Consider the following 25,423-nt stretch of genomic DNA (forward strand, 5'->3'; position numbering starts at 1 on the left):
AAAGCTCATTGTAGGATGGAATCTTACTAAGCAAAGTTAAGAATGATAAGGTAAACTGTTAGGTAAAGGATTTCCCTAGGGAAATCCTAGGGGATTAGGACCACAGCAGCAAGGATTAATATGTAAAGTTAGCCAGGCACAGTGATTCATGCCTGTAATCCCAGCACTTTGGGAGGCTGAGCCGGGTGGATCATGAGGTCAGGAGTTCAAGACCAGCCTGGCCAACTTGTGAAACCCCGTCTCTATTAAAAATACAAAAATTAGTGGATGTGGTATCGAGCATCTGTAGTCCTAGCTACTGGGGAAGCTGAAGCAGGAAAATCGCTTGAACCCAGGAGGTGGAGGTTGCAGTGAGCCAAGATTGTGCCACTGCACTCTAGCCTGGGCAACAGAGCGAGACTCAATCTCAAAAAAAAAAAAAAAAAAAATCTGAAGTTTACTGAAGTAACAGTTCTACAGTTCTAACTGGCATGTACCCATCAAAAATGTGGACACATAAGAGTTTAAAAATAAAATCATAAATTTAAGTAGTGCTATTTATCATCATTTCCATAAAATGAAAGCTAGTTACTCAGGACAAATAAATATTACCAAATGGATCTAACAGGGCCAATGAAACAGTGACATACATGTATGGTAAGCAGACTCTGAAACAGGAAAAGCTGTACTTCCTTTCACCAAAGAGAACATTCTGTTCCCAGAAAGCTTAGTTATGAATACACTTGAAATGAGAGCTTTACCAAAGCATGAACCCAGGACACACGCTTTTAAATTGGCAGTTAACATTCTTGAAAGCAATGGCTTAACAATGGTTATAAGTGATGTACTGCTTAAAGTAAAACATGAGCTATACCTGATTACAAATTACATCCAGTCTGTACAAGTTGAATGCATACCACACTTTAATAACCAAGACAATTCAGCTGTTTTTCCAGAGTATATTTCAAACAGAGTTGGCATATAACCCGTATGTAACAATATTGCTGTGATTTTAGTCATGTTTAAGGGTTCAAAGTATGTTCACAAAAGAACAGTTTGTGAATGTCAATCGGTTTTTGCTTTATATTCCTTCAAAAACTTTCCACCCTGGTCATTCACACTCATCCACATCACTGAAAATAACCAAAATAATTCACAGTCTCACCTCTATGTAAAAGTTCTAATTGACTCCAAAGGCAAAGGACTGCCCCGCTCCTTTTGAGGCAGGAAACCTGCAAGGCAAGTTCTCAACCCTTAAAACCAAGCAAAAATGTTCCAGTGCAGTTGCTGTAGCTGTATATTTAGGCTTTGTAGTTATAGAATTTGATTTTAGAATGAAACATGGCCATATACATCGCAGTAAGCCGCCTCCCTTGTCAAAAATACAATGCAAAATGACTTAGACATTTCCAGTAGCACAGACTTGAAAACTGAATGCTTAGACATAACTCCTACATCTTTCTTTGAGAAGTCATTGCCACACTTACAAGGTTAGAGGCAGTAATCTATATTAAATCTATATTAGCATGTGATTAATCAAAGAGTGCACTTACTACCATGAACTTGGGCCCTATGTCATAGAATTATTTTTGCCTTTCCCCCAAAGAATCATTTGCTCTTGAAGTAATAGGCTTTTTAAGGCACATTTTAACAAAAACCCATCATATACCCAGCTTAAAAATGGAAGCTCCACCTGGTTATAGTAATAAATATACCTAAGTAATGTGTGATTTACCAAATGGCTAATGTCTCTATCTTGAGGATAAAGTCACATTAGAAAACAGATTCTTCATTTGCTTATTCAAAGTGAAACAACATGTAAAAAATATTAGAGAATTAGATTTATAGCAACCCATAAGTGCCAGGTCTGTTGGCAAAGGTCCAACAGGATATAGCTCTGGAAATTAGGGAGCCCTGGGCTCCTAAACATCCAGGTTTCTGAGTAGGAATCATGAGGGAAGGAGTTAGGGCACCTTAATTATTTTTAGAAATCTTTCAAAATGCACAGACCCTTGGGAGGCTCAAATCTTAAACCCCAACCAGATATCATCTTAAATTTCAGTTATCAGTTTCAAAGAAACAGGACTTGGGGAGAGGAAGAAGAGAGGTTGGAAAGAAGCTGCAGAGAGTAGTGGGAAAGTTTAGGCCGGGCATAGTAGCTCAGGCCTGTAATCTCAGCATTCAGGGAGGCCAAGGCAGGAAGATTGCTTGGGGCTAGGAGTTTGAGACCAGCTTGGGAAACACAGCAAGATCCTGTCTACAAAAAACAATATAAGAATCAGGCGGCGTGTGGTGGTGTGCACCTGTAGTTCTAGCTACTAGGGAGGCTGAGATGGAAGGATCCCTTGAGCCCCAGAGGTAACAGTGAGTTATGACTGTACCAATGCACTCCAGCACAAGCAAGAGAAAGAGGCCCCACCTCTAAAAAAAAAAGTTTCAAGGATAAGTTGCTCTAGGGACTTTATATATTTTGCTAAGACCAACTTTGATGTTCTTAGGAGGCTCTGCTTTTTAAAAAAGAAAAAATCTTATTTTCTAATGCCCAACAAGCATGCCTTAGGGTGCTAACTCTTGAGATGCACATAAAATTATCTATTTGGAATGATTTGGCATAGGGGTAGATTTAGGACTCTTAATTTCCTGTTAGTCTAAAGTAAACATAAGTGAAAGAATTTCACAGAAACAATTACACAGCTAATTGTAATGTCTCTCCAGCCATCCTTTTCCCACTGACCTTTAGGAGTCTTCAGGATGACTCTTCAGCCTTGCAGAGCATGCTGGTGGCAGGCTGAGTATGGCTCAATCACAAGGTGGGAACAGGTGGAGTACACGAGGCACCTTATCACCAGTGAGAAGGAGATTTGGAGGTGACAAAAGTGACTAACAGGATTAAGCTCCATGGTGCAGATCTGCGATTTGCTGTGTCACTACAGTCATGGAGCAATAAAGAACTGGTCCTGAAGAAGCATTTTAAATGCAGCACACAGGCCGCTGCACAAAAGTCCAGAATTGTAAAAATATTTTTTAGTCTGCAGTTGCCAATCACATACTTTTGGGACAACTTTGGGCCTCTGACTTTACTTTAGCCCCGGGTGGCAGGTATAGAAAAGCCTCCAGAAACCCTGCAATTCAGTGACATTCTTACTTCTCCTCAGTGATGGGCATCATTTTGGAAATCTGGTCCCAGAGTTTCAAAAGAACAGTAATGCAACAAAAAGAAATAACTTCTCTGTGCAAAATGATTAGAGATGTGTGTTGAGGTAAAGAGCTTCATTAACACCTCTGAGCAGGGAAGCACAGCCACCACCATAGAACTTTTAGGTAAGTCTGGTGCTAACATTATTCTACAAAACTGTTTACACCCATTATAAATAGGGGACAGTTCTTATTGCTCCTGGAGCTTGTAGCCCCAATCTGCTCCAGCTCCACTGAAAAATGATTTTTCTCAACAATTGGTAGCAAAGATTTCCAAATTTACAAAAAGTCATTACCAATGCATCACTTTTTGATTAATTTCTGATTGCCATATAGATATGGACTACAGTATCCATGTCCTTGACACCAAATACAGAAAAAAAGCTTAGAAAAGTCGTTTTATCAAAGTTCAGTTCAATGAGAAACATGAAAAAGTGCAAAATATGTACAGTTCCTGGCAGTTCTCACGTGGGATTTTTTTTTTTACTACAGACATAAAAGTTTACATTTGTGTAATGAAAGGACAATGGAGTTCACATCATTGTTAATATACAAGTTTTTGCTTCAAAGTGCTTACTTTATTTATAAAAGATAAGATCAAGAGGGTTGCAGGATTTTTTTTCTTTTTTTTACAGCAAATCCATGGTATGTGTCCCAATCTCCTTCCTCCTCTTCCTTTAGTGCAACATGGCGCAGCAGCCTCATGGATAGGGTCTGATTTCAAAAGATGTTCCTGAACCCTCACCTACAGCAGCACTCTAGGGGTCCCATTAGGGGTGGCTCCCTTTTTCTTCTGCAGCCGATTCTGAACCTTTCGAGATTTTACTACTTTCATTCTCACCTCAAAAACTTCATGAATGGCCTTCCGGAAGCAATGAAAATTATAGTCAATTAGCCCTGTAAAGGAGAACAAAAATATTTATAAATGTCACAGAAATAACCTCCATCTTTTCGTGTGACCCATGGCCAGGACAAGCCAGTAGGGGGCGGTAGAGGATGGTCTTAGCGTAAGGATCACAGATTTCCCCGGGATGTTTGCAGGTCGCCTTCAGATATTGCTGTAAACCTCTAGGAATTATAGGCAAAGTCTTGTGAAGGAAAATTTTTCCTGAGGCAAGTTTCCAGAGTATATACCATATTTTCAAAGGTTTCTATGACCCAAAATATGTAAAGAACCACAGAACTGCACTTTCTTTTTTTAACCTTTCAGAATTAAAGATGTCTTAGAATTAACAGAAATCTGTAATGAAAAATGTTTCTTCCCAAAGGGCATTATTAGACGGAGTAGGGGCAGACCCTGACTTGAGATCCCAAAGCTGTGTATTCATCAATAAATATTTACTGAGTATCTATTATGTTTAAACCATTCTCATAAGCCCTAGGGAAAGCAAAACCCCCAATTTTAGAGTGTTAACAGTCATCTTACATCACCTCCAGCAGAAATTGAACAACCAATGACACTCAGCTTTTCAGTATTAAGTATTGGAGAGATAGGAGAGAATCTTCTTGTGTTTTTCAGAAATATATTGGTAGCACAAAAAGTAGAATAAAAGATAATCCAAAGTCTTGAGGAGTGCATTTTTCATCATTACTAGTAATTTGTAAAAGTCCTGAGAGCAACATTATGCTTATACCAATTAGGATAAGGTGGTCAGTTCTATTTACTATCTTAACATTTATTAAAATAACTAGCCCAATACTTATTTCTATCAGGGGATGCTTCTAGAGCCCTGTCCAAAGGAAGAATTGGGATTCCAGCCAAGGATTAAATTCTTTTAACTAGTTATACAACTAACTGCAAAGGGAGGGCGGGGAGGGCACCATCTCGGTTTCCAGGAGCAGGAAAACCTCTGAGCAATGCCCTCTGCTGCTCCTGCAGAGATAGAGAACCACAAGTGCAGTAAAGCCAGAAGTCAATTTCCTCAAGGAAAGACAATGAGGCAAGCAAAGGGAAAAGTAATAAAAACAAAGGAGCAAAGGAATGATTCTGACATGGCAATTTGAATGTGAGATGTGACAGCCTCAAGATTCTCTGCTTTTATGTGCAACAACCTGTCTTAGAGAGAAAGCTCAGCTGAAAGAACTTGGCTCTATGCGAAGGGTACAATGAAATACTCAACTTCTGAAATTTTAGACACATGCTACTGTTCTTTTTTTTTTTGAGACAAGGTCTCACTCTGTCACCCAGGTGGGAGTGCAATGGCTTGATCACAGCTCATTGCTGTCTCAATCTCTTGGACTCAAGCAATCCTCCCACCTCATTTTTTAATTTTTTTGTAGAGATGAGGTTTCACATCATCTCTACAAAACCAGATGTTCCCTGGGCTGGTCTTGAACTCCTGGGCTCAAGCAATCCTTCCACCTTGGCCTCCCAGAGTGCTGGGATTATAGGCATGAACCTCCGTATCCAGCCCTATTGTTCTTGACAAATCTTAACTTACATATCCTTGCACATTTCAAAATGTAACAGTAACCTTGCTGCATGTGGGGTTTTAAATAATAAAAGTTCACAACTGAGGCTTTTTAAAGACAGTAAACATTCATAAACAGTGTTTGCTATTTCAACCCTCATGAAAACCTTTTGAAAATACATGAACAGAGACATGAACAAAATAAACACTGTCTTCACCCCCACCTACAGTTCCTAAGGACCCACATCCTTCTCTGGCTTATGAGTTCTAAACCCTAGCTGCACAATAAAAACACCCAGGCACCAGGCACACTAGGAGGCCAGTACATCACAGCACTTTGGAAGGCCGAGCAGGGAGGATCACTTGAGACCAGCAACCTTTAGCCCTGACTGCCATAAAGTGATGGTGAAATGTTGAGAGAAAGTCATTTATATTTTCTAGGCCTGAGTAAACTCATCTGTGAAATGAGAGGGTGAAAGAAGGTGTATTGCCTGTCTGTCTTAAAATTCCATGATCTATTATACAATCTGTTCTTGCTTCTAGCAAGATGAAAATAAGGAGTAAAAGATGAACAACATTTAATTTAAAGTTTTGAAGGCAAAGGACACAAAAGGCAATTTGGTCAGTCATGGTGCACACAGAAAAAATACAGGACATCACAAAGCAGCAAGAAAATGTAAATGTACATAATACAGTAGTTTTCCACTATCAACTTTCAAGAATACTAATACCCTATATTGATAAGAAGACAGCAAAATAAGTATTCATATTCTCTTAGCAGCATAAAACCAGAAAATCTTTCTGAAGAACATTTTGGTAATAGGTGTTAGAAGCCCCCCAAATGGGCCTACGCTTTTGATCTAAGTAATTCCACTTGAAATTTTTCCTTAGGAAACAACCAAAGATGCACACAAATATTTCAGGCAAAGGAGGTCATAATGATATTTATAACATCAAAATCTAGAAACAATGTAGATGTCTGAAAATAGAATCTTACAAAACCATTAAAATGATGTGGTTTAAAAAAAGGCAATGACTTGGAAACACATCTCTAATAATTTAAGTGAAGGTTATAAAGTAGAATTCATCACACAATCTCATAGTTCTTTTAGAAAACACAGGCCGGGTGCAGTGGCTCATCCCTGTAATCCCAGCACTTTGGGAGGCTGAGGCGGGAGGATCATGAGGCCAGGAGTTCCAGACCAGCCTGGCCAACATGGTGAAACCTTGTCTCTACTAAAAATACAAAAATTAGCTGGGTGTGGTGGCAGCTGCCTGTAAGCCCAGGTACTTGGAAGGCTGAGGTAGGAGAATTGTTTGAACCCAGGAGGCAGAGGTTGCAGTGAGTCGAGATCATGCCACTGTGCTCCGCCCTGGGTGACAAGAGCAAAACTGTCTCAAAACAACAACAAAAAAACGCACATGCAGGAAAGGACTGGAAAAGTATACAGGAAATGTTAAGAGTAGTTATCTGAATATGAATCTTATCAATAATTTTTTTTTTTTGCTAAATGTTATTTCTAAATTTTCTAAAAGAATCTATTATTTTTCTGATTAAAAAGAAACAAAATCTAAATTGTGTTTCATGGCTAATGAATTAAAATTTCATGATATACAGAAGTGAAAACAATAGAATATAAAACTATATTAGACAATATGGCCCCAGTTTTGTTGGAAGGAAGGAGAAAAGGAATGAAGAAAGGGAGAAAAGGAAAGAGGATTGGAGGGAGAGAAAATAAGAGAGAAGGAGAGGCAAGCGTGGTGGCTCAGTCCTTTAATCCCAGCACTTTGGGATGTCGAGGCAGCAGGACTGCTTGAGCCCAGGAGTTTGAGACTAGCCTAGGAAACATGGTGAGACCCTCATCTCTACCAAAACCAAAAAAAATTACAGGCGTGTTGGCATGTGCTTGTGGTCCTAGCTACATGGGAGGATGAGGTGGGAGGATCACTTGATCCCGGATGGTTGAAGCTGCAGAAAGCCATAATTTTGCCACTGCACTCCAGCCTAACAGAGCGAGACCCTGTCTCAAAAAATGAGAGGGAGAGAAAGGGAAAGAAAAATCCCGGATATTTAACATGGGTTTAGCTCTAGATAGTGAAATAAGTAGTTTTTTCTTTATACTTTCCTAAATTTTCAAAGCATTTTTGATTTAATGGACGTATATTGCTTATAAGGAGAAAAAGGCTATTTCAGGATATGTTACTATTACATATTCAGGATATGTTACTATTACATATTCAGGATATGTAACTATTACTTTGTTGGAGATTTTTTTTTACCCAACAAATTAGTAAACCATACTCTGTTACTAACAAAAGTCCCTAGCCACATCAATAAGCTGGTATTTCCCAGGGAGGGACTTCTGTTAGTAACTTTCGTTCAGATATTATAGAAAGGGGAAATAAGTTTAATTGCTTTGGTTTCAAAATAAAATTAAATTTGATCCTAAAAAAATATTTAGTGGAGTTAAGTATATTCATGTCTTCCCTTTTTGGAATCATGATGCCATCCCTGTGTTCTGAAGATTTAAGAAGTATATGGCTGGGCGTGGTGGCTCACGCCTGTAATTCTAGCACTTTGGGAGGCTGAGGCGGGTGGATCATGAAGTCAGGAGATCAAGGCCATCCTGGCCAACATAGTGAAACCCCGTCTCTACTAAAAATACAAAAAAAAAAAAAAAAATAGTCAGGCGTGGCAGCGCTCGCCTATAGCCCCAGATATTCGGGAGGCTGACGCAGGAGAATTGCTTGAACCTGGGAGGCAGAGGCTGCAGTGAGCTGAGATTGCACCACTGCACTCCAGCCTGGTGACAGAGCGAGACTCCATCTCAAAAAAAAAAAAAGTAGTATATTGAGGCTGAACAGAAGTCAAACCACCTGTTGTCCCCTCCTTTCCATGGGAAGAACAAAAGATCACACAGTCACCTAAGACCTTCTAGAGGTGTGGACCAAGGTGGAGGCCTCCACCCTCTAGATAGGCTGGGGAGTCTGCTCCCTGGTAAGAGACTTCATTCACAGCCTGGCAACAATGCCTGTTAGCTTCCTCCTAGCAGAGATGCCAAGGCCCCTCCCTCCCTGGGAGGATCATGGGTTCCACTTCCACCTTGCTGCAATTGCAGCTACCCCACTGGAGGGCAGGCCAGTTCACTGGCCCAGAAGCTGACGCTGTGGGCAGGTGCCCGCCCAGCACTGGCTTCCTAGCCAAGGGGGCCTGTGACTGGCATCTGGAAATTTCGAGGGGCATGCTGTTGTCCACCCACATTCAACAAACAATACATGCAGTAGCAGTCTGAATTGAAATGCTTCTTTTAAATCACACCAAAAAGTTACCTTTTCTTTCAAAGCTTTCCTCTCTGACAAAGCAAACGAGAGCCAGGAACTTTGTCACCTCTTTTAAATAAAGCACAGTTGTATTATTCAGCTTTATGATGGCTGTGGATTCCTTGTCATAAGGGGTTCCTGCTCCATCTTCTTTGAGACTAAATGGGGACAGAAACCAAAACATGTGTGACCATGGAGAAAGAAACAGAAACTGTAAGCCAGTGACAGAGACTGGCTATAAGCCACAAAAAGTGATGATCATAAGTTGTTTACACTTACAGTGCCTTTCAGCAAAAGATCTCAGAAACACACAGGCACAGAAACATACACAGTCCTCAACAGTCACTTCCTACTGACAATGAGGGGCTGTCTGCAACAGCTGGACCACTCTCCAGGAACCTGAGGAAGCCAGGTGTGGGGTGAGGTTAGCTCTTCCCACCTCTGTGGCCCAGGGCTTCTTGTTTTCTCATCTAGAATAGCCAGGCATGGTTTGACTAGTCAAAAGCATGGTCTGATGAAAGACTAAGAAACGCCGAAGGTAGGTTCCAAATCCAAGGAGTCTAAATAGACCTGACCGCCAAATGCTGGACTGGATCCTGAATTGGGAAAAACTGCTATAAAAGATAGAATTGGGACCACTGGCAAAATCTGAATATGGTCTATATATTAGATAATAATGTAGCCATGCTGAATTTGCCGAACTGTGAACTGGTTCAACTTACTTTCAAATGGTCCCCCAAAAAGAAATAGATACATAGTATTTGAAAAAGGGAAATGTAGCAAATATGGCAAATTGGTAAAAACTGGTAGATCCCAGTGAAGAGTTATATAGGAGTTCACTTTACTACTCTTCCGTATTTTCTGTAAGTTTGCAGTTTTTTTTCAAAATAAAGAGTTAAATAAGACATACAGGTCTATTTAAGAAAAGGTGTGGTCTGTAGTCACAAACGATTTGGGTTTGAATCTCAGTTCTTTTAATTGCTAGCTATGTGAGCTTGGACAAGTCGAATAACTTCTTAGAGCCTCCATTTCCTCATATGTACACTAACAGTAATTATTTCAAAGTTTTCCAATGAAGATTAAATGAAATAATGCATATATATACTAAGCATAAAGCTGAGAACATAAAATACACACTTACTATTATGGCTTTAATGATCGAAACTGGACTCTCTGAAGATACCTGTGTAATAAGAGTTATGAATCCTTTCCTCATAGGCAAAGGACACTTCCCTAAACCTTTTCCCCCTTATCTGAAACTGTACATAAATTTTCTGATTTATTTTTATTCCCCAAATTTATGAATAATGGACCAGAAACTTGACTTAATTGGAATTGTGTTAAACCTTATCACATACACTAAGACCTAGCAGTTATTAAATATTTATGTGATATTAACCATCCTTAGTTCTTAAAATGCATTAAGAACTGTCTGCTATAAGAATCCTCTAAATTTCTAAGGAAACTGAGGCTGAAGGAAAATAAGATAACTTGGTCAAAGTTGATGATAGGGAGGGGTAAAGCCAGGACCTCAAACCTCGATATGGCTAATTTCAAAGTTAATGCTTTAATCCTGTAAATACACAAGATGGTAGAGTATCAAGCTAGATTTAATGAAAAGACTGAATTGCACAGAGTAGTTTTAAGGAAATGTAGGTTTTTGGTTTTGACAGTATTTTAAACTGCCATACACAGGGGCACTTAAAAGTAAATTGTGGAGGTTAGTTGTTCTTTTTTTTTTTAGTTTTTTGTTTTTTCAAAGGATTCAACTCACTATAACCTACCAAAACATTAAAGAAAAACATTTTAAGCATTGAACTTCAAATGTTAAAGATGCTTTAACAAAATCATTAACTTCCATTGCACTGCTTTTAACTACTATATTTTAAGACTCAGTCTCTCTTGCTTATAAGTAATGTTCTGAGAACAAGAAACTGAAACATTTAACATGTTTTACCCAATGAAGAAAATGCCATTTAAAATTTCCAAGTAAATATAATACTGTATAGATACTTAACACTGTGTTCATTAACAGCATTTAATAATACAGGAAAATTCTTAGATGATAATGTTAAATAAAAAAAGGATAAAATTTTACATACAATGTGATCTCATTAGCCTAAAATTACACATGGAAATAAGAAGAAACTATATAAAACGTCAACACTGACTGTCTCTAGGTGGTGAGATTATGGGCTACTTTAATTTTATTCTTTAGACTTTTATGTATTTTCTACAATGAGCATGTATTACTTTCACAATGAGAAAAAGGTAAACATTAAACAAATTAGAAAAAGACTCCACCAAAAACTACAAGTAGAAATTGATGAGGTTTGCAACTGCAAAATCTGTTTTACTACTCAAGTTTTTCATCTCTAAGCAATTAAAACACATGAATATAGAACAGATTTTAAAGTGTGTGCATGTGCATGTGTGCGGATGTGTGCATGTGCGAGCACAGAGCTGCCGGCTGTGGCAGAACCTCAGCTGAGAGATTCCTGAGGCACCAGGTCACCTGATTCTGGGGCCTGATGGTCTCCACTGGGCATCTGGGGAGTGGCAGCAAAGCCCCCAGTTACGAGGCCACCTGCTTCTGGTTAACAGGACTGGCTTGTTGCTGCTCCAGCAACAACTGAGGAAACCCCAGAGCCCACAAACCATCTGTGACCCAGACTGGTTCTTACTGAATCCTGTGGGTTCTCAGAACACCGTACTCCACTATAGAAAAACCAATCTGACAACAAAGCCAGGCAGGCCTCCTCCTCCTAACCCCCTCCCCCTTGTTTGTTTTAGCTGGGTAAAAGTAACTCTGATTAACATCATTTACATGAACAACTTACCACTTACATCTAATTACCATATGGCACAATAATGATCATGCATATTGTTAAGTATGTGCCAGATTAATTGTGTTGTTCATTGTACTTGATTACCATGGCAATCTAGACTGTAATCAGGGTGCATTCATCTTCCACGAGTATTTCAAGGTCATCCACTTACAGTTTAAAAATAATAGAATGCTTCAGGGCAGTAATCTTGGGCAATACGGTCTATTTCTAAAGCCAGATGTCAGTGTTTAATAATAACAGTAATAATAAATTATGGCAGCTACATTTATCCAGGGTCTACAAGTTGAAGGCACATTATGAGCCTAATGATATTTTATCCTCACAACAATCTTATAAGTATCACTTTCTCTGTGTGTGTGTGTGTGTGTGTGTGTGTGTGTGTGTGTGTAAAAGAGTTAACAGAATCTGAGCTGAGTGGGCAAAGAATTTTTAAGCAATGAAGGGGAGAAATGGAGACTAGACTCGCAAAAGCTGACAAAGGAGGCAGTGTCAAGCTGGGTAAGGCAAGTCACAGGCAATGAGTAAAGAGGAAGATAAGCAAAAGCTTTACATCAGTTAGCTGAGAATGTCAGAGACAATAGAGATAGCAACACCTTGACATCTTAATAAGATGAACAACGAGTTCACACCCAGTCAGTCTATACACCACCTGTTCAGCACATTTATAATTATGTAGAATTGCCTCTACATCAGTTAACATAATCAGTTTTCCTCATTCCTTGTTTATTTTATATTAAGTGTACAGAAAGCTCTGTTTTCTAGGAATGATATGTTCAAAGATTTTTTTCATAAGGGGATCAGGAATCAGAACTGAGTTCAAATTCTAGTTCCAATCCTTTCTGATAGTGTGAGCAAAGGTGAGATATGTAACCACTCTGAACCTCAGTTTTTTCATCTGTAAAGTGAATCCAGTACAGCTGACCTTGAACAACACAGATTTGAACTGCCTGGGTCCACTTATACATGGATTTTCTTCTGCTTCTGCCACTCCTAAGAGCAAAATCAAGGCCTTCTCTTTCTTCTCCTCAGCCTACTCAATGTGAAGGCAATGAGGATGAAGACCTTTATCGTGACCCACTTCCATTTAATGAAGAGTAAATATGTTCTTTTTTTATTTTTTAAAGGAGACAGAGTCTTACTCTGTTGCTCAGGCTGGAGTGCAGTGGAAGGATCTCAGCTCACTGCAAACTCCACCTCCTGGGTTCAAGCGATTCTCCTGCCTCAGCCTCCTGAGCAGCTGGGACTACAGGCCCACACTGCCATACCTGGCTAATTTTTTGTATTTTAGTAGAGACAGGGCTTTACCATGTTACCCAGGCTGGTCATGGGTTCAGATAATACACCCACCTCAGCCTCCCAAAGTGCTAGGTATGAGCCACCATGCCCAGTGTATATTCTTTCTTATAATTTTCTTAATATATTTTCTTCTCTGTAGCTTACTTTATTGTAAGAATATAGTACATAATACATAAAACATATAAAATATGTGTTAATCAACAGTTTATTGGTAAGGCTTCCAGTCAACAGTAGACTGTTAGTATTAATAGCTAAGTTGGAGAGATAAAAAATTATATGTGGCTTTTTGACTGTTCAAAGGGTTGGTACCCCTAACCCCTGTGTTGTTCAAGGATCAAATGTAATTCCTGTCACATGGAATTGAGAATTAAATGGTAAGCCGGGCACAGTGGCTCATCCCTATAATCCCAGCTGCTCAAGAGGCTAAGATGGGAGGATCATTTGAGCCCAAGAGCGATCTATCCTGGACAACACAGGGACACCCCATCACTAAAAAAATAATATAAAGGATACAATACATGCAATAAGATTATTAGCATAATCCTTGCATTTGCTTAATAACTGTTATTGCATGCTAAATGATATATTTATTTAAAGATTTCAGTCAAAGAAATCTTTGATTTCTTAGATTTCTTAGATTCAGTCAAATGAAATCTTCGATTTCATTTAAGACAAAGATACTATAGTCAAGTAAGTAAATGTAAATCCAAAATGCCTCAAAAGTTATGAAAGAAGGATGGCTTGATTGTGGCCTTTAAGCACGTTGTACTTACCCATAAATACAAGAGATGTCAATAACCACATCTATCATATCACAGCAGAGCTCATAGGTTTGCATATCCACTGGAGTACTATCAGTTGCAATATAAATTTTACTGACCACATCAAATAGAAATGCCTTTTCAATTCCAGAATTCTGAAATTAAAAAAAAAATACTGCCTTAAAGCAACAGCCAATTTCAGAGCATGTCATCACTACACAAAATTGAATGCCACTCTCAATGTAAAATACAAATGGGCAAAAATTAAGTTACTAAAAATTTTAATTGTACCATTTTATTACAATTTAAACTTCACTGTCATAAACTTCTTTATACTGGACTTACACAAGAAATAAAAAGTAAAGGCCAGGCGTGGGGGCTCACATCTGTAATCCCAGGACTTTGGGAGGCCAAGGTGGGTGGACCACCTGAGATCGGGAGTTTGAGACCAGCCTGACCAACATGGAGAAACCCCATCTCTACTAAAAATACTAAATTAGCTGGGCATGGTGGTGCACGCCTGTAATCCCAGCTACTCAGGAGTCTGAGCCAGGAAAATCACTTGAACCCGGGAGGCAGAGGTTGCAGTGACCCAAGATCACACCATTGCTCTCCAGCCTGGGCAACAAGAGTGAAACTCTGTCTCAAAAGGAAAGAAAAAGTAGAATTAGAATTATCACAAATTATTTATTTTAGGTAACCAAATAAATAGGCAGTATTTCCTAACTCTTAGAGATGTACCCCTGCAGTTAGGAAAAGGCCAACTAAAAATACTTTTACTGACTGTAAATTTAAAAATAAGTTTAGAAACGCTAAACAAACACACTCAAAATTGTGTAATGACAGGGTAAACGTGAGTACAGCCAACAGGTCTGCCTCAGTTCAACTAGGCAGAGCCTACCTGGAGCTGGTAGTGCCTAGGGTTCATTTAGCACATCATTCACAGCATGTTAAACTTATAAAAAGCTATTCAACAGTATACATCTTTTCACTAAAGCTAAGTTTTATGTTCCGTACCTCTGGTGGGCTCTATTAATATTGAATGATTGCCTACAACTTGAATAAACACTCCAATTATACCAGTGAAGTGCAGGAATCTGTTTGAGTAATTTATTTTTATTTTTAGAGACAAGTTCTTGCTCTGATGCCCAGGCTGGAGTGCAGTGGTACAATCATGGCACACTTCAGCCTCAAACTCCTGTGGTATACTTTCCACCACAGCCTCCTGAGTAGCTGGGACTATGGGTATGTGCTACCATACCTGGTTAGTTTTTACATTTTTTGTAGAGACAGGATCTCACTCTGTTACCTAGGCTGGTCCTCAATTCATAGCCTCAAGCCATCATACCGCCTCAACCTTCCAAAATGCTGAGACTATAGGCGTGAGCCTCCAAGCCAGGCAGGGAGTTAAATTTTAAAGGATCTAAAACAACACATAGGAGTAAACTTTAAAAGTAATACTTAAATGACCTTGGAATGCTATAGGAGAAATCAGAAATAAGAGCTTTTTTACTCTTGCAATGTTATTTTCAAATTCTACAAGTGACTCAAACAGGAGTATATTATTTACTTACTGAGATAAAGATGTTCAGCAAATTCTCCAGAGTTGGGAGTTGTGGAATCAGTTTCTGAACCACTTTGCTAAAAGCTTCAAATATTGAATGATCATATATGCTTGTCAGATAAAAGCTGAAAGAGGAAACAGTATTTCATCATATTTTCCCTTTGAATGAAGACTAGACTGCCTAGGCTATGTCAGTGCACCAGTAATCTGCCTTCTGTATCTATCGTCCTAACACATACAGTCCAGCCCCTTCAGAATTCACAGTGACTTCGGTGAAAAACAAGCCATTCCTCCCCACCTCCCAAAAAGCCTGAGCTGTGTCTATTCCCATCTGCCAACAGGCAAGCTTAAAACTGCAGCAATCTGTGTTCATCCCAGCTTCCTGACATTCTGCAAGACAATCCAGGCCAGATCATCTTTACACAAGCCTCTTAGGTGTTCATTAGTAACTTATATTCTTGATATTGAAGCAACTAATTTTTTCCATTTTTCCAATTTACAAAATGAACGATGCATATACTACCCACAAAAAAAAGGATGGAGATATTGTTTTCCTTTGTGAGTATTCCTATTTGGATTTTCAGACTACTCCTTTACTTATAATTACAGATAGTATCTTTTTTTTTTTTTTTTTTGAGATGGAGTTTCGCTCGTTACCCAGGCTGGAGGCTGGAGTACAATGGCACGATCTTGGCTCACAACAACCTCCGCCTCCTGGGTTCAAGCCTGCCTCAGCCTCCTGAGTAGCTGGAACTACAGGCATGCGCCACCATGCCCAGCTAATTTTATATTTTTAGTAGAGACGGGGTTTCACCATGTTGACCAGGATGGTCTCGATCTCTTGACCCCGTGATCCACCCGCCTCAGCCTCCCAAAGTGCTGAGATTATAGGCGTTACAGATAATATCTTTATCAAGAACTGTAAACTTTAGCATTGACTAACTACTAGAATTATATCATGGCTTTTCTATAATGTGTTTTTCATGTGAGGGGAGAACCTTAGCTTTGACCATTTGTTAAAAAAAAAAAAACAAACACCGGTTTCACTAAAGATTAGCATTAGCACGTGCAAAGCTTGTTTTCCCCGAATCCTATCCCAATGTCTACAGCACAAAACAGGGTAAAGAAGGTAAATTACTGCCCATGCCAAGCCAGTCATGCTGACTCCAAACCCCAAACTTGCTTTCTTCCATCCTTTATTGGGATCCTCAAGGGGTTTCTGTTCTCACCTCAGGTGAATTTTTTCTAATCCAGCATCTGCAAGGTCATCGTTTGCCCTCTGGTGAATATCTCTTTGGGTTTCAATTTTGTGGTCATCTGACAGACCATCCACTTTATGAATAAACACCTCGAAGTTGATGTCGGTATTCACTTTGTAGGCCCTGGTCACCGTGAGGTGGAGCCTGGCCAGGGCTTCCATGTAATCGTCCTAGGACCAAAGGCAACACCTGTGAGAGAAGGCCGCTTTGCTTCCTGAACCCCCGACACACAGTCTTCACCTGGAAACCATGTGGCTACAACCCCCCAAAATATGTTGCAAAGGCTCCCCTCAACAAGCTGGCTTCTTAGAATTAAAGAGAGAAAACTTAAGTTCTGTTAACAAAGAGAGGAAAAAGAAAGGCTAAAAAAATGCAGCTGATTTAGGTAGTTATGACCGAGGTTGATGACAGTCATAAAGATCAGAGTTGTGGTTTCAGGAAGAGAAACCCCACTCCACATAAGACCTTCCCTGGAATACTATATCTCCCAGATTTTCCAGTCTTTTGTGAACTATAATGAACAAGTAGAGAAAGAGGCATGATACGGGCCACTGGGCGGATGGGGAAGGAGCTGGAGAGCTGGTTTAGTGCAGAAGTCAGCAGACCACAGTCCACAGACCCCTTGCCTGATTTCTTAAAAGTAAGTTGTATTGGAACGTGTTTATTTGCTTTCATATTGCCTAAGGCAGCCTTTGTGCTACAATGGCAGAGTTGAGTAAGTTTCCTCTAGAGAAACTGCTCAGAGACAGTACAGTCTACAAAGCCGAAGATGTTTGCCATCTGGCCCTTTACAGAAAAAGGCCCTGGTCTAGGATAATTGCCCCAAACAACACAATACTAATTTTTTTTTATTCCCATGCCTATATAATGAACACCTGCGTATTCATCTCTGTTTAAAAAAGAAAACATTTACACCAAAGCCCTCTGTGTTTCTCCTCATCCTCCCAACCCATGCCATCCCTCTACCCGCTCATCCTCTAGACACAACCACCATCCCAAGTTTAGTATTTATTCTCACTCACGTATACATTAGTACAGACACAGACATCCCCAAACATCATATAGAATTCATTTATACTGTTTAAAAATGGAAAGAAATATTAAGTTGTATGGATAGTTGGCCTTTTTCATTCAACACTATGTCAGTAAGATTCATCTATGTTGAATGTTATGTAGTGCATAACTATAGTGCAGTAGTTCCTTTTAATGGCTCTATAAAACTTTCTTTCATCGATGGTCTATAATTTATCATATATTTGCCTGCTGATGGACACTGTAAATATTTTCACATATATGTGATTACAATGATATGTGTACAGTCTCATTGGCTTACTCTGAAGGGTGACTTGTTGGGTCATAGGTAGGAGTGCCTTGACTGTACCTGGAAGGGTGTAATAGCATCTGATGCTTCAGACCCGCACCAGCAACTGGTGATGTCGGATCTCTTGTTTATTGCCAATTTAAGGGTGTGAAAAAGGTCTTGTTTTTATGCAAAAAAAAAAAAAAAAAAAGGGAAAGAGCTCTGTAGGACAGAATCTAAATGCCTTTTCCCCCCAATTATGACTCCAAACCTGGAAAATACAGAAAGCCAATATAATTGGGGATGTTTTCTGGCATTCTTCCATGCTCCAAACATCAACAAAAATATATCCCTAGTCTCTAGATAAGTCAAATATTAATTATACAAATAGGAAACTATAAAGAGGAAAAAACAGCAAAAGGAGTCTGTAGGGCACCCACACGTTGGGTGCCAGATGTAGGGCTATGGAGGACCCACTGGGTCGTGGGATGTCCCTTATGCTGTGTTGAGGTGCAGGATCCAAGAGGTAAAGAGACAAGACACTGAAGAACTGGTGAAGAGCATCTGGACTCAGGGGGCCACACTACCTGTGAGCAGAGATCAGCAGCACCCCTCAAATGCCCAAGAGCATCTGTATTTATTAGGTACAAGCAGGGGGTGGGGTCATGTGTGAGATCATTATCTATAGGCTTAGTAATAGGGCATACATAATCACGTGAGTTACAAGTGAGGGGACCACCCCATTATGTCACCTGAGCAGAGAGGTGGGCCGTGCACAGCAGGGGGCTGTGCCATGCGCAGTAGTGGAAGGTCATGTACAGAAAAGGGATTCACCCCCATTAGATCACCAAGGCAAGGAGGTGGGCTGTGTGCAACACTTCTTATCCAGGGGCTGGAGACCTCAAAGGATTTCTAATAGAAGGATACTGTAAGTGTAATGCAGTGGGAACTGATAGACTTGTGCTCTTCTCTTAAGATATTTATGGGAGGATTCTTTGAGCTAGCACAGAAGCGAGAAAAGACTGACCGGGTGTACAGCCACTGTGACTGGTCACACCAGAGAGTTTCTTCTCCCTCGGTTACTTCCAGGATCTCAGGCCTGAGGCCTACTTTCCATAGGAACTGGATGCAAGGTACTGCAATTCCTTTATCAGGAGGAGAGGCGCTTGCTCCAAACCTCCCCTTTCAGGCAGGGATGCCACCGCCTGGATCTTTGGTTCTCATCCTGATCTGGCTGTTTTCCCATGTACTGCTTCTGTTCTGTGACTGTTCTAGGCATTTCTCCTACTACTGACTACTATATGGTTATATAGAAGGATTATGTAAATCAGCACTAAATGTGTCAGTACAGCTCTGACTACAATACCTATATGATTATATTGAAAGATTATATAGAACTAAGTATGCTAGATATATGTAAGCAGTAAGTTACACTTCAAGCACTAATTCTATAAACTAATATATGATTATATATGAAGGATTAGATAAAGGAAACAGCTGAGCAATAACACTATAAACTAAGATATTCTTCAGGCACTAGTTGTGCCTGGGGTCTGGACAGTTCTTCCTCGGTGCCCATGGGGGGTGTTACTTACGGGAGTCCTTCCTATCCTTGACACTCTAAAGAGTTGTTTAGAATAAAAAACAAAAGCCAGGAGCAGTGGCTCGCACCTATAATCCCACCTACTGGAGAAGACTGCTTGATTTCAAGACCAGCCTGGGCAACACAGCGAGACCCTCATCTCTAAAAATATACATATACAAAGCCTAAGATATATATATAACCAGGCTTGGTGGTGCACACCTGTAGTCCCAGCTACTCGAAGACAGAGGCAGAATTCCTTGAGCCCAGGAATTTGAGGTTACAGTGAGCTAAGATCATGCCACTGCACTCCAGCCTGGGTAACAGAGTGAGAGCCTGTCTCAAAAATTAAATGAAAGGTAGATGTCAGGCACTGGGTCAGCAGATTAAGCATTAAAAATGAAAGGTATTACCGTAGGTCCCACATAGATGAAATTCTATAAAAGGCAAACTGAAGTGTCAGAAAGCACTTCAGTGGTTGCCTGGGGCTGAATGTTTCAGGGGACCACTTGAGAAAGCACACAAGGGAAACTTTGGGGTGGAGGAAATACTCTATATCTTTAATGAGACGTGGTTATATGGTGTACACATTTGTCAAACCTGTTGAACTGTGCACTTAAAATGAGTGCATTTTATTGTGTGTAAATTATACCTCAAGAAAAGTCTTATCCCTGTCTTTAAGGAGGAGAATTAAAGGAACATGTCTGTGAGCAAAACTACCCAATGTCAAGAGAGAATCATATCTCCAAAGACTGGAAATTGCTACTCTAACCTCCCTGTCAAGCATATAAAATGGTCTGATTACCAACTAACTGATAAAGCAGCATGTAGCTCCAAGGACTAAAAAGAAAATACTTGATTGGTTAGAGCAGAGGGATTGCAGGTGATTTTTCCCATTGTTTATTACTTCCTATGACAAACAGAAATTAAGGTGAAATACACTGCATAGTTTCTACTCTGAAACTAGATCTGGGAATTATGGGCAGGTCACAAGCACCAGCACAGATCAAGAAGAAACTCTCTTTTGGATCCATAGGCACACGTGCAATGGCTTCAGGAGAAATGGTGCATTCTGTAGGCTGCAGAGCGGGGCTGGGGTGTCACCATAGATCATGGGAACCACTCTTGCTTTCATTCTTTTTTATTTCATGACATTCTGTGAGGACACATTTCCTCCCTGGGGATATATTTATCTGGCAATCCTGTGATTGTGAGGAATTTACAAACAAAATAATATGAGGTGTGAGACCAAAATAGCACTGCTTAGAAATAAAGGAAAGGACACTCAAGTGCTGCAGAGATACTTCCCTAAAGTTTTGATTTTCCTGTCAGTGCGTCTAATCACATCCCATTAAGATTCCTGCAAACACGATTTTTACACTCTGCTTCCAACAGAAAAGTATATCAAGTTTTGAAACTGCTTATTTTATTATTCCTTGTTTTAAATAAATTACAGCATTCAACAATGTTTTTCCTACTTTTTATTTTTATATGTGATTTTTTTTCTCTTTTTGAGATAGGGTCTTGCTCTGTCACCCAGGCTAGAGTGCAGTGACAGAATCATAGCTCACTGCAGCCTCAAACTCCTGGGCTCAAGTGACCCTCCTGCCTTGGCCTCCCAAAGTGTTGGGATTATAGACATAAGCCATTGTGTCCTGCCTCTTACTCTTTATAAAAAGTATAATTTTAGAAAATGAACTTCTAAAACATTCCTATATCTTTCTCTACCCCACAGCTTAAAAAACAAACAAACAAAACACCCAAGAGAAGAGCCAAGCATAGTAGCATGCATCTGTTATCCCAGCTACCTGGGAGGTTGAAACAGGAGGATCACTTGAGCCCAGGAGTTTGAGGCTGTGTTATAATCACACTTGTGAATAGCCACTGCGCTCCATCCTGGGCAACATAGTGAGACCTCGTCTGAGAAAAAAAGAAAAACCTCGAGAAACAAAATTAAAATAAAAAACACATTTACCAACCTAAACTGAAGGTCTGCTTTTAATTTAAAAATAGGCAGATATACCTATTTTAGCCATATTATAGCCAACTTACAAACACCTAAAATAGATTACACTGGAAATCTGAATTCCCATAAATGCAAATTGCTGTGTAAGCACAACATGGTATTTAAGTAAGTACTTACTAACCCATTGTCTTGTAATGATGAGTCATCTGGTTGGAAATCTACTCACCCATGGGTAAGGACTACTACAGCTACCCAGTTCAACAACTACAGAAACAGCTGCTGCGTGACTTAGGGAGAAAAATGGAGCTGAGAAGAGACACATGAGCATGATATCCCTGGAGCCTCCCCTTCCCTACAGCAGCGTGCATACACCCCCTCCACTCCCCTCAGGCTCTTAGCTCCCTAATTTATGGTGCTGGCAGACCTGAGACAGGAAGGCAGGGGATACTGCCAAGACCACAGATGGTCCAGAAAACAGGTCAGTACAAGTGGGACAGTCAGGAAAGCAGCTGCTGACAGCAGGCCCTGGACATGGTTTAGGTAAAACACTCATTTCTGGAGGGCCTATAAGAAGAGAGTAAACTAGTGATCACAGATTAGGCACTGGATTTGAAGTCTCCCTCCTCCACACCCCTACCAAAAAGGAAAGAAATAACCCCTTTAACCATATGGCCATGCTCCCACAGCCATACAAGTACATAATGCAGCCGCTTGGGACTGAGAAGCTTAGTTGAAACTTTTGTTATTATATTAAACAGGCACCTAGCTCCTGAATGAACGTATGATCTTCTCAGGCAAGGGGAGTCTACTTAGAGGATGGTCTAGCATGGGCTCAGAATGATATTATCAGGAACAGTCTTTGTAACACCGCAGCCCTACCTAGAAGGGCCAGGTGTGCTTAGCCAGGTGATGCACACCCACAGCTGGCCAACTTGTCTCACTGTGGGTCCACAGTTCCAGGCAAATGGCACAACTTGAACCTCAGAGTTGGTTCAGCACATGCTGAGAAGGGCTGATGCCATTTATTTCCCCCCAGCTGCAAAAGGGAGCCCTTGGGGAGACTTCAGGCTGGGCCATGTGTCCTGGGCACTCTCTAAGAGCCCCAAACATGGCTAGTTTGGAAAGCACCAATGCCCCTATCCTGCTGCACATCTCCTTCCTAAAATGTATCTGCCTGACATGCACCTGTAGTCCTACTGTCTCCCTTTGCCTCCTCCCCATTACCCCAATGACAGTAGAAAAGCCCCAGAATATTAAAAAATCCAGGGTGCCAAGGAGCCAGTGTGGAATGCTGGAAGAGAACCTGATAAAGGGAATGACTGGTGACTGGGAATAGGGCTCTTCACCAGCCAACAGGTTCCCAATTCTTTGCTTCTGACAAAGTGGAAGGAGAACCTACTCTGGAAGCCTGTTGACAAACCCTACTAAAAATACTTTTTCGTGATGGGAACCTGGGTAATTTAGGGGATGTAACTTGGAAGGAATCTAAGTAGCTGGACAAATGCGGGAACAAAACTCACCTCATATCCACCTACTTATGTGAACAAAGTTTCTCGGTGCTTATAACCACATTTAAAAAAAATAGAACTCATGCCAAATATGGTCTTATTCAAGCATGGATCCATCAAGTGGACAAAATATCAAATACCCATCTTCTTAAGAGAGCTCTTTATCTCAAATTTTACTTTTTATATTTAATAATTATGAAATATATAATAGAATTATATTGTCTTAAGCAATAATTATAATGTTTCAGAAAAATTTTCACACCTAGAACTTTATCTTCATAGGAAATAATAAAAGAGTTATGTAAACTTATATACATGTTTTCATTGCAGAGAACCTGTAATCTTTTGTAGATGCTGACCAAGGGCACCATAGTAGGGATGACATGTTTGGCCTGAATGGGCCTCTCCATCAGTGGGGTTTCCTAGGCTATGATTTGCTGAAGTACCAATGGTTCCCTAATGCTCAGTGGGTTGACTATTAGTCAAGGTGAAGCCCTTTTACTTTTGCAAAGTCTGACAGCCCTAACCAAGAAACACTTGTTTGGCAGACAGGCCTATTCCAGAGTTTAAAAAACAAACCAAATACATGGGGCGGTGTGGAGGGGACTGGCCGGGACATCATAGCCCTGAGACTGAGCTGTACCTGGGAGTCAATGACAAATATCAGTGCTCCTGTCCCCCGGAAGATCATCTCATAGTCAAACGTAGGGTCAAAAAAGTCGATCTGTCCTGGGAAGTCCCAAATCTGAAAATTGACAAAGGAGCTGTTGGAAACATCTTCCCGGCATATCTTGTTAGTGCTCTCCAAGAACAGGGTTTCGTTGGGAGACATTTTGTGAAAGACAACTTTCTGAATAGACGACTTGCCGCTTCTCCTCAGGCCCATGAGCAGGATTCTCGGCTTCACCTCAGTGCTGAAGGGGTCACTGAAGTCCAGAACTGGAGAAACCACAAAATGAGAATGAGGGTGAGACGCTTTCACAGCGGTTAATTAGAGGAGTTTCACTTCCCCCTCAAATGTGATTTACGATTCACAGATGATGCTACTCTTCCAGAGAGTACTAACTGCCTCCCTCCACTCACCGAGGGGACAGCTTTTGGTAAATGCAAAACACTCAACAATGCAGTCTTGCTACTTCTCATACAGTCCCGGGGGCCAGACACCAACATAATGCCACATCACAAGCAGGGACTCTGAGTGCAAAGAGAGAGATTTCCTGGAACACACTGTCTGTGGAAAGAATCCAGATCTGAGCATTCAGGCATATCGTTCTCTGAGAAGTCATCACTAAAGAGATGCTTGTTGATGTGAGTTATGCCTCTCTGTCACCCTCCTCTGGCTAGCGCTCTCCCAAGCCATGAAGGCCTGGAAAATGGGCCCTGGACTAGATGTTGCAGGTTTGGACTGTGTTACACAGCAGATGCCAAGTCTGTAAGAGGCAGACATCTCTCAGGACTACCCTGGCTTGGGACCCCCATCCAGTAAGGTAGCTACTAGCCAAATACAGTATTTAAATTAAAAATAATTAAAATTAGAAATTCAAATCCTCCTCCTGTGAGGTTTCTAGAGAAGTCAAATTCATAGACACAGAATGTTGGATAGTGGTTTCCAGGAGCTGCGGGAAGAGAGGAATAGGGAGTTCTTGTTTAATGGGTACGTAGTTTCAGGTGGGGGAATATAAGAAAGTTCTGGACGTGCCTGGTGGTGGTGAGGGGCACATAACAATGTGAATGCTACTTCTGGCAAGTGGCTAACATATTGGACAGCACAGACAGAGCAGTAGATCCCAACCTTTGGGCACTCGGGACTAGCTTCATGGAAAACAATTTTTCCAGGGACCAGTGGAGTGGTAGGGGTGGTTTCAGGATGATTCAAGTGCATTACATTTATTACGAACTTTATTATTATTATATCATCCTATATAATGAAGTAACTCTGCAAGTCAGCGTAATGTAGAATCAATGGGAGCCCTAGGCTTGTTTTCCTGCCAACTAGACAGTCCCATGTGGGGGTGACAGTGACAGATCATCAGGCATTACATTCTCATAAGGAGCACACAACTTAGATCCCTGGCATGTGCAGTTCACAACAGGGTTTGCACTCCTATGAGAACCTAATGCCATGGCTGATCTGACGGGAGGCGGAGCTCAGGCAGTAATGAGAGCAATGGGGAGTGCCTGTAAACACAGACGAAGCTTCGCTTGCTCGCCCACCGCTCCCCTCCTGCCATGCGGGCCAGTTCCTAACAGAACACAGACTGGTGCAGGTCTGTGGCCCCAAGGTTTGGGAATCCCTGACACAGAACATTCTTATCCTCACAGAAAGTCCTAGAGGCCAGCACTACAGCAGTCCCTGGTAACAAAACTCAATCTTAAAATCCTTTGCTAATGGTCCTAGAAGGATTAGGCATTACTTGATAAAATTAGTAATT

At 40.7% G+C, this 25,423-nt stretch overlaps 1 protein-coding gene across 3 annotated transcripts in view; it reads right to left on the reverse strand.

The window, feature by feature from the left end:
• Window positions 1-884: 884 nt before the first annotated feature.
• Window positions 885-25,423, reverse strand: part of RRAGD (Ras related GTP binding D) — a 43,488-nt gene continuing 18,949 nt past the window's right edge. For all 3 annotated transcript variants that reach the window (XM_008994762.4, XM_002746819.5, XM_017971257.3), the window contains exons 2-7: window positions 23,635-23,930; window positions 16,606-16,805; window positions 15,387-15,501; window positions 13,825-13,967; window positions 8,916-9,064; window positions 885-4,071 (exon numbers count right to left, since the gene is read on the reverse strand). In XM_008994762.4, the coding sequence (XP_008993010.1) occupies window positions 3,920-4,071; window positions 8,916-9,064; window positions 13,825-13,967; window positions 15,387-15,501; window positions 16,606-16,805; window positions 23,635-23,877 (1,002 nt within the window). In that variant the 5' untranslated portion in view covers window positions 23,878-23,930 and the 3' untranslated portion in view covers window positions 885-3,919. The remainder of the gene's footprint in view (window positions 4,072-8,915; window positions 9,065-13,824; window positions 13,968-15,386; window positions 15,502-16,605; window positions 16,806-23,634; window positions 23,931-25,423) is intronic.

The sequence above is a fragment of the Callithrix jacchus genome, chromosome 4 (assembly GCF_049354715.1).
Source record: "Callithrix jacchus isolate 240 chromosome 4, calJac240_pri, whole genome shotgun sequence".
NCBI lineage: Eukaryota > Metazoa > Chordata > Mammalia > Primates > Cebidae > Callithrix > Callithrix jacchus.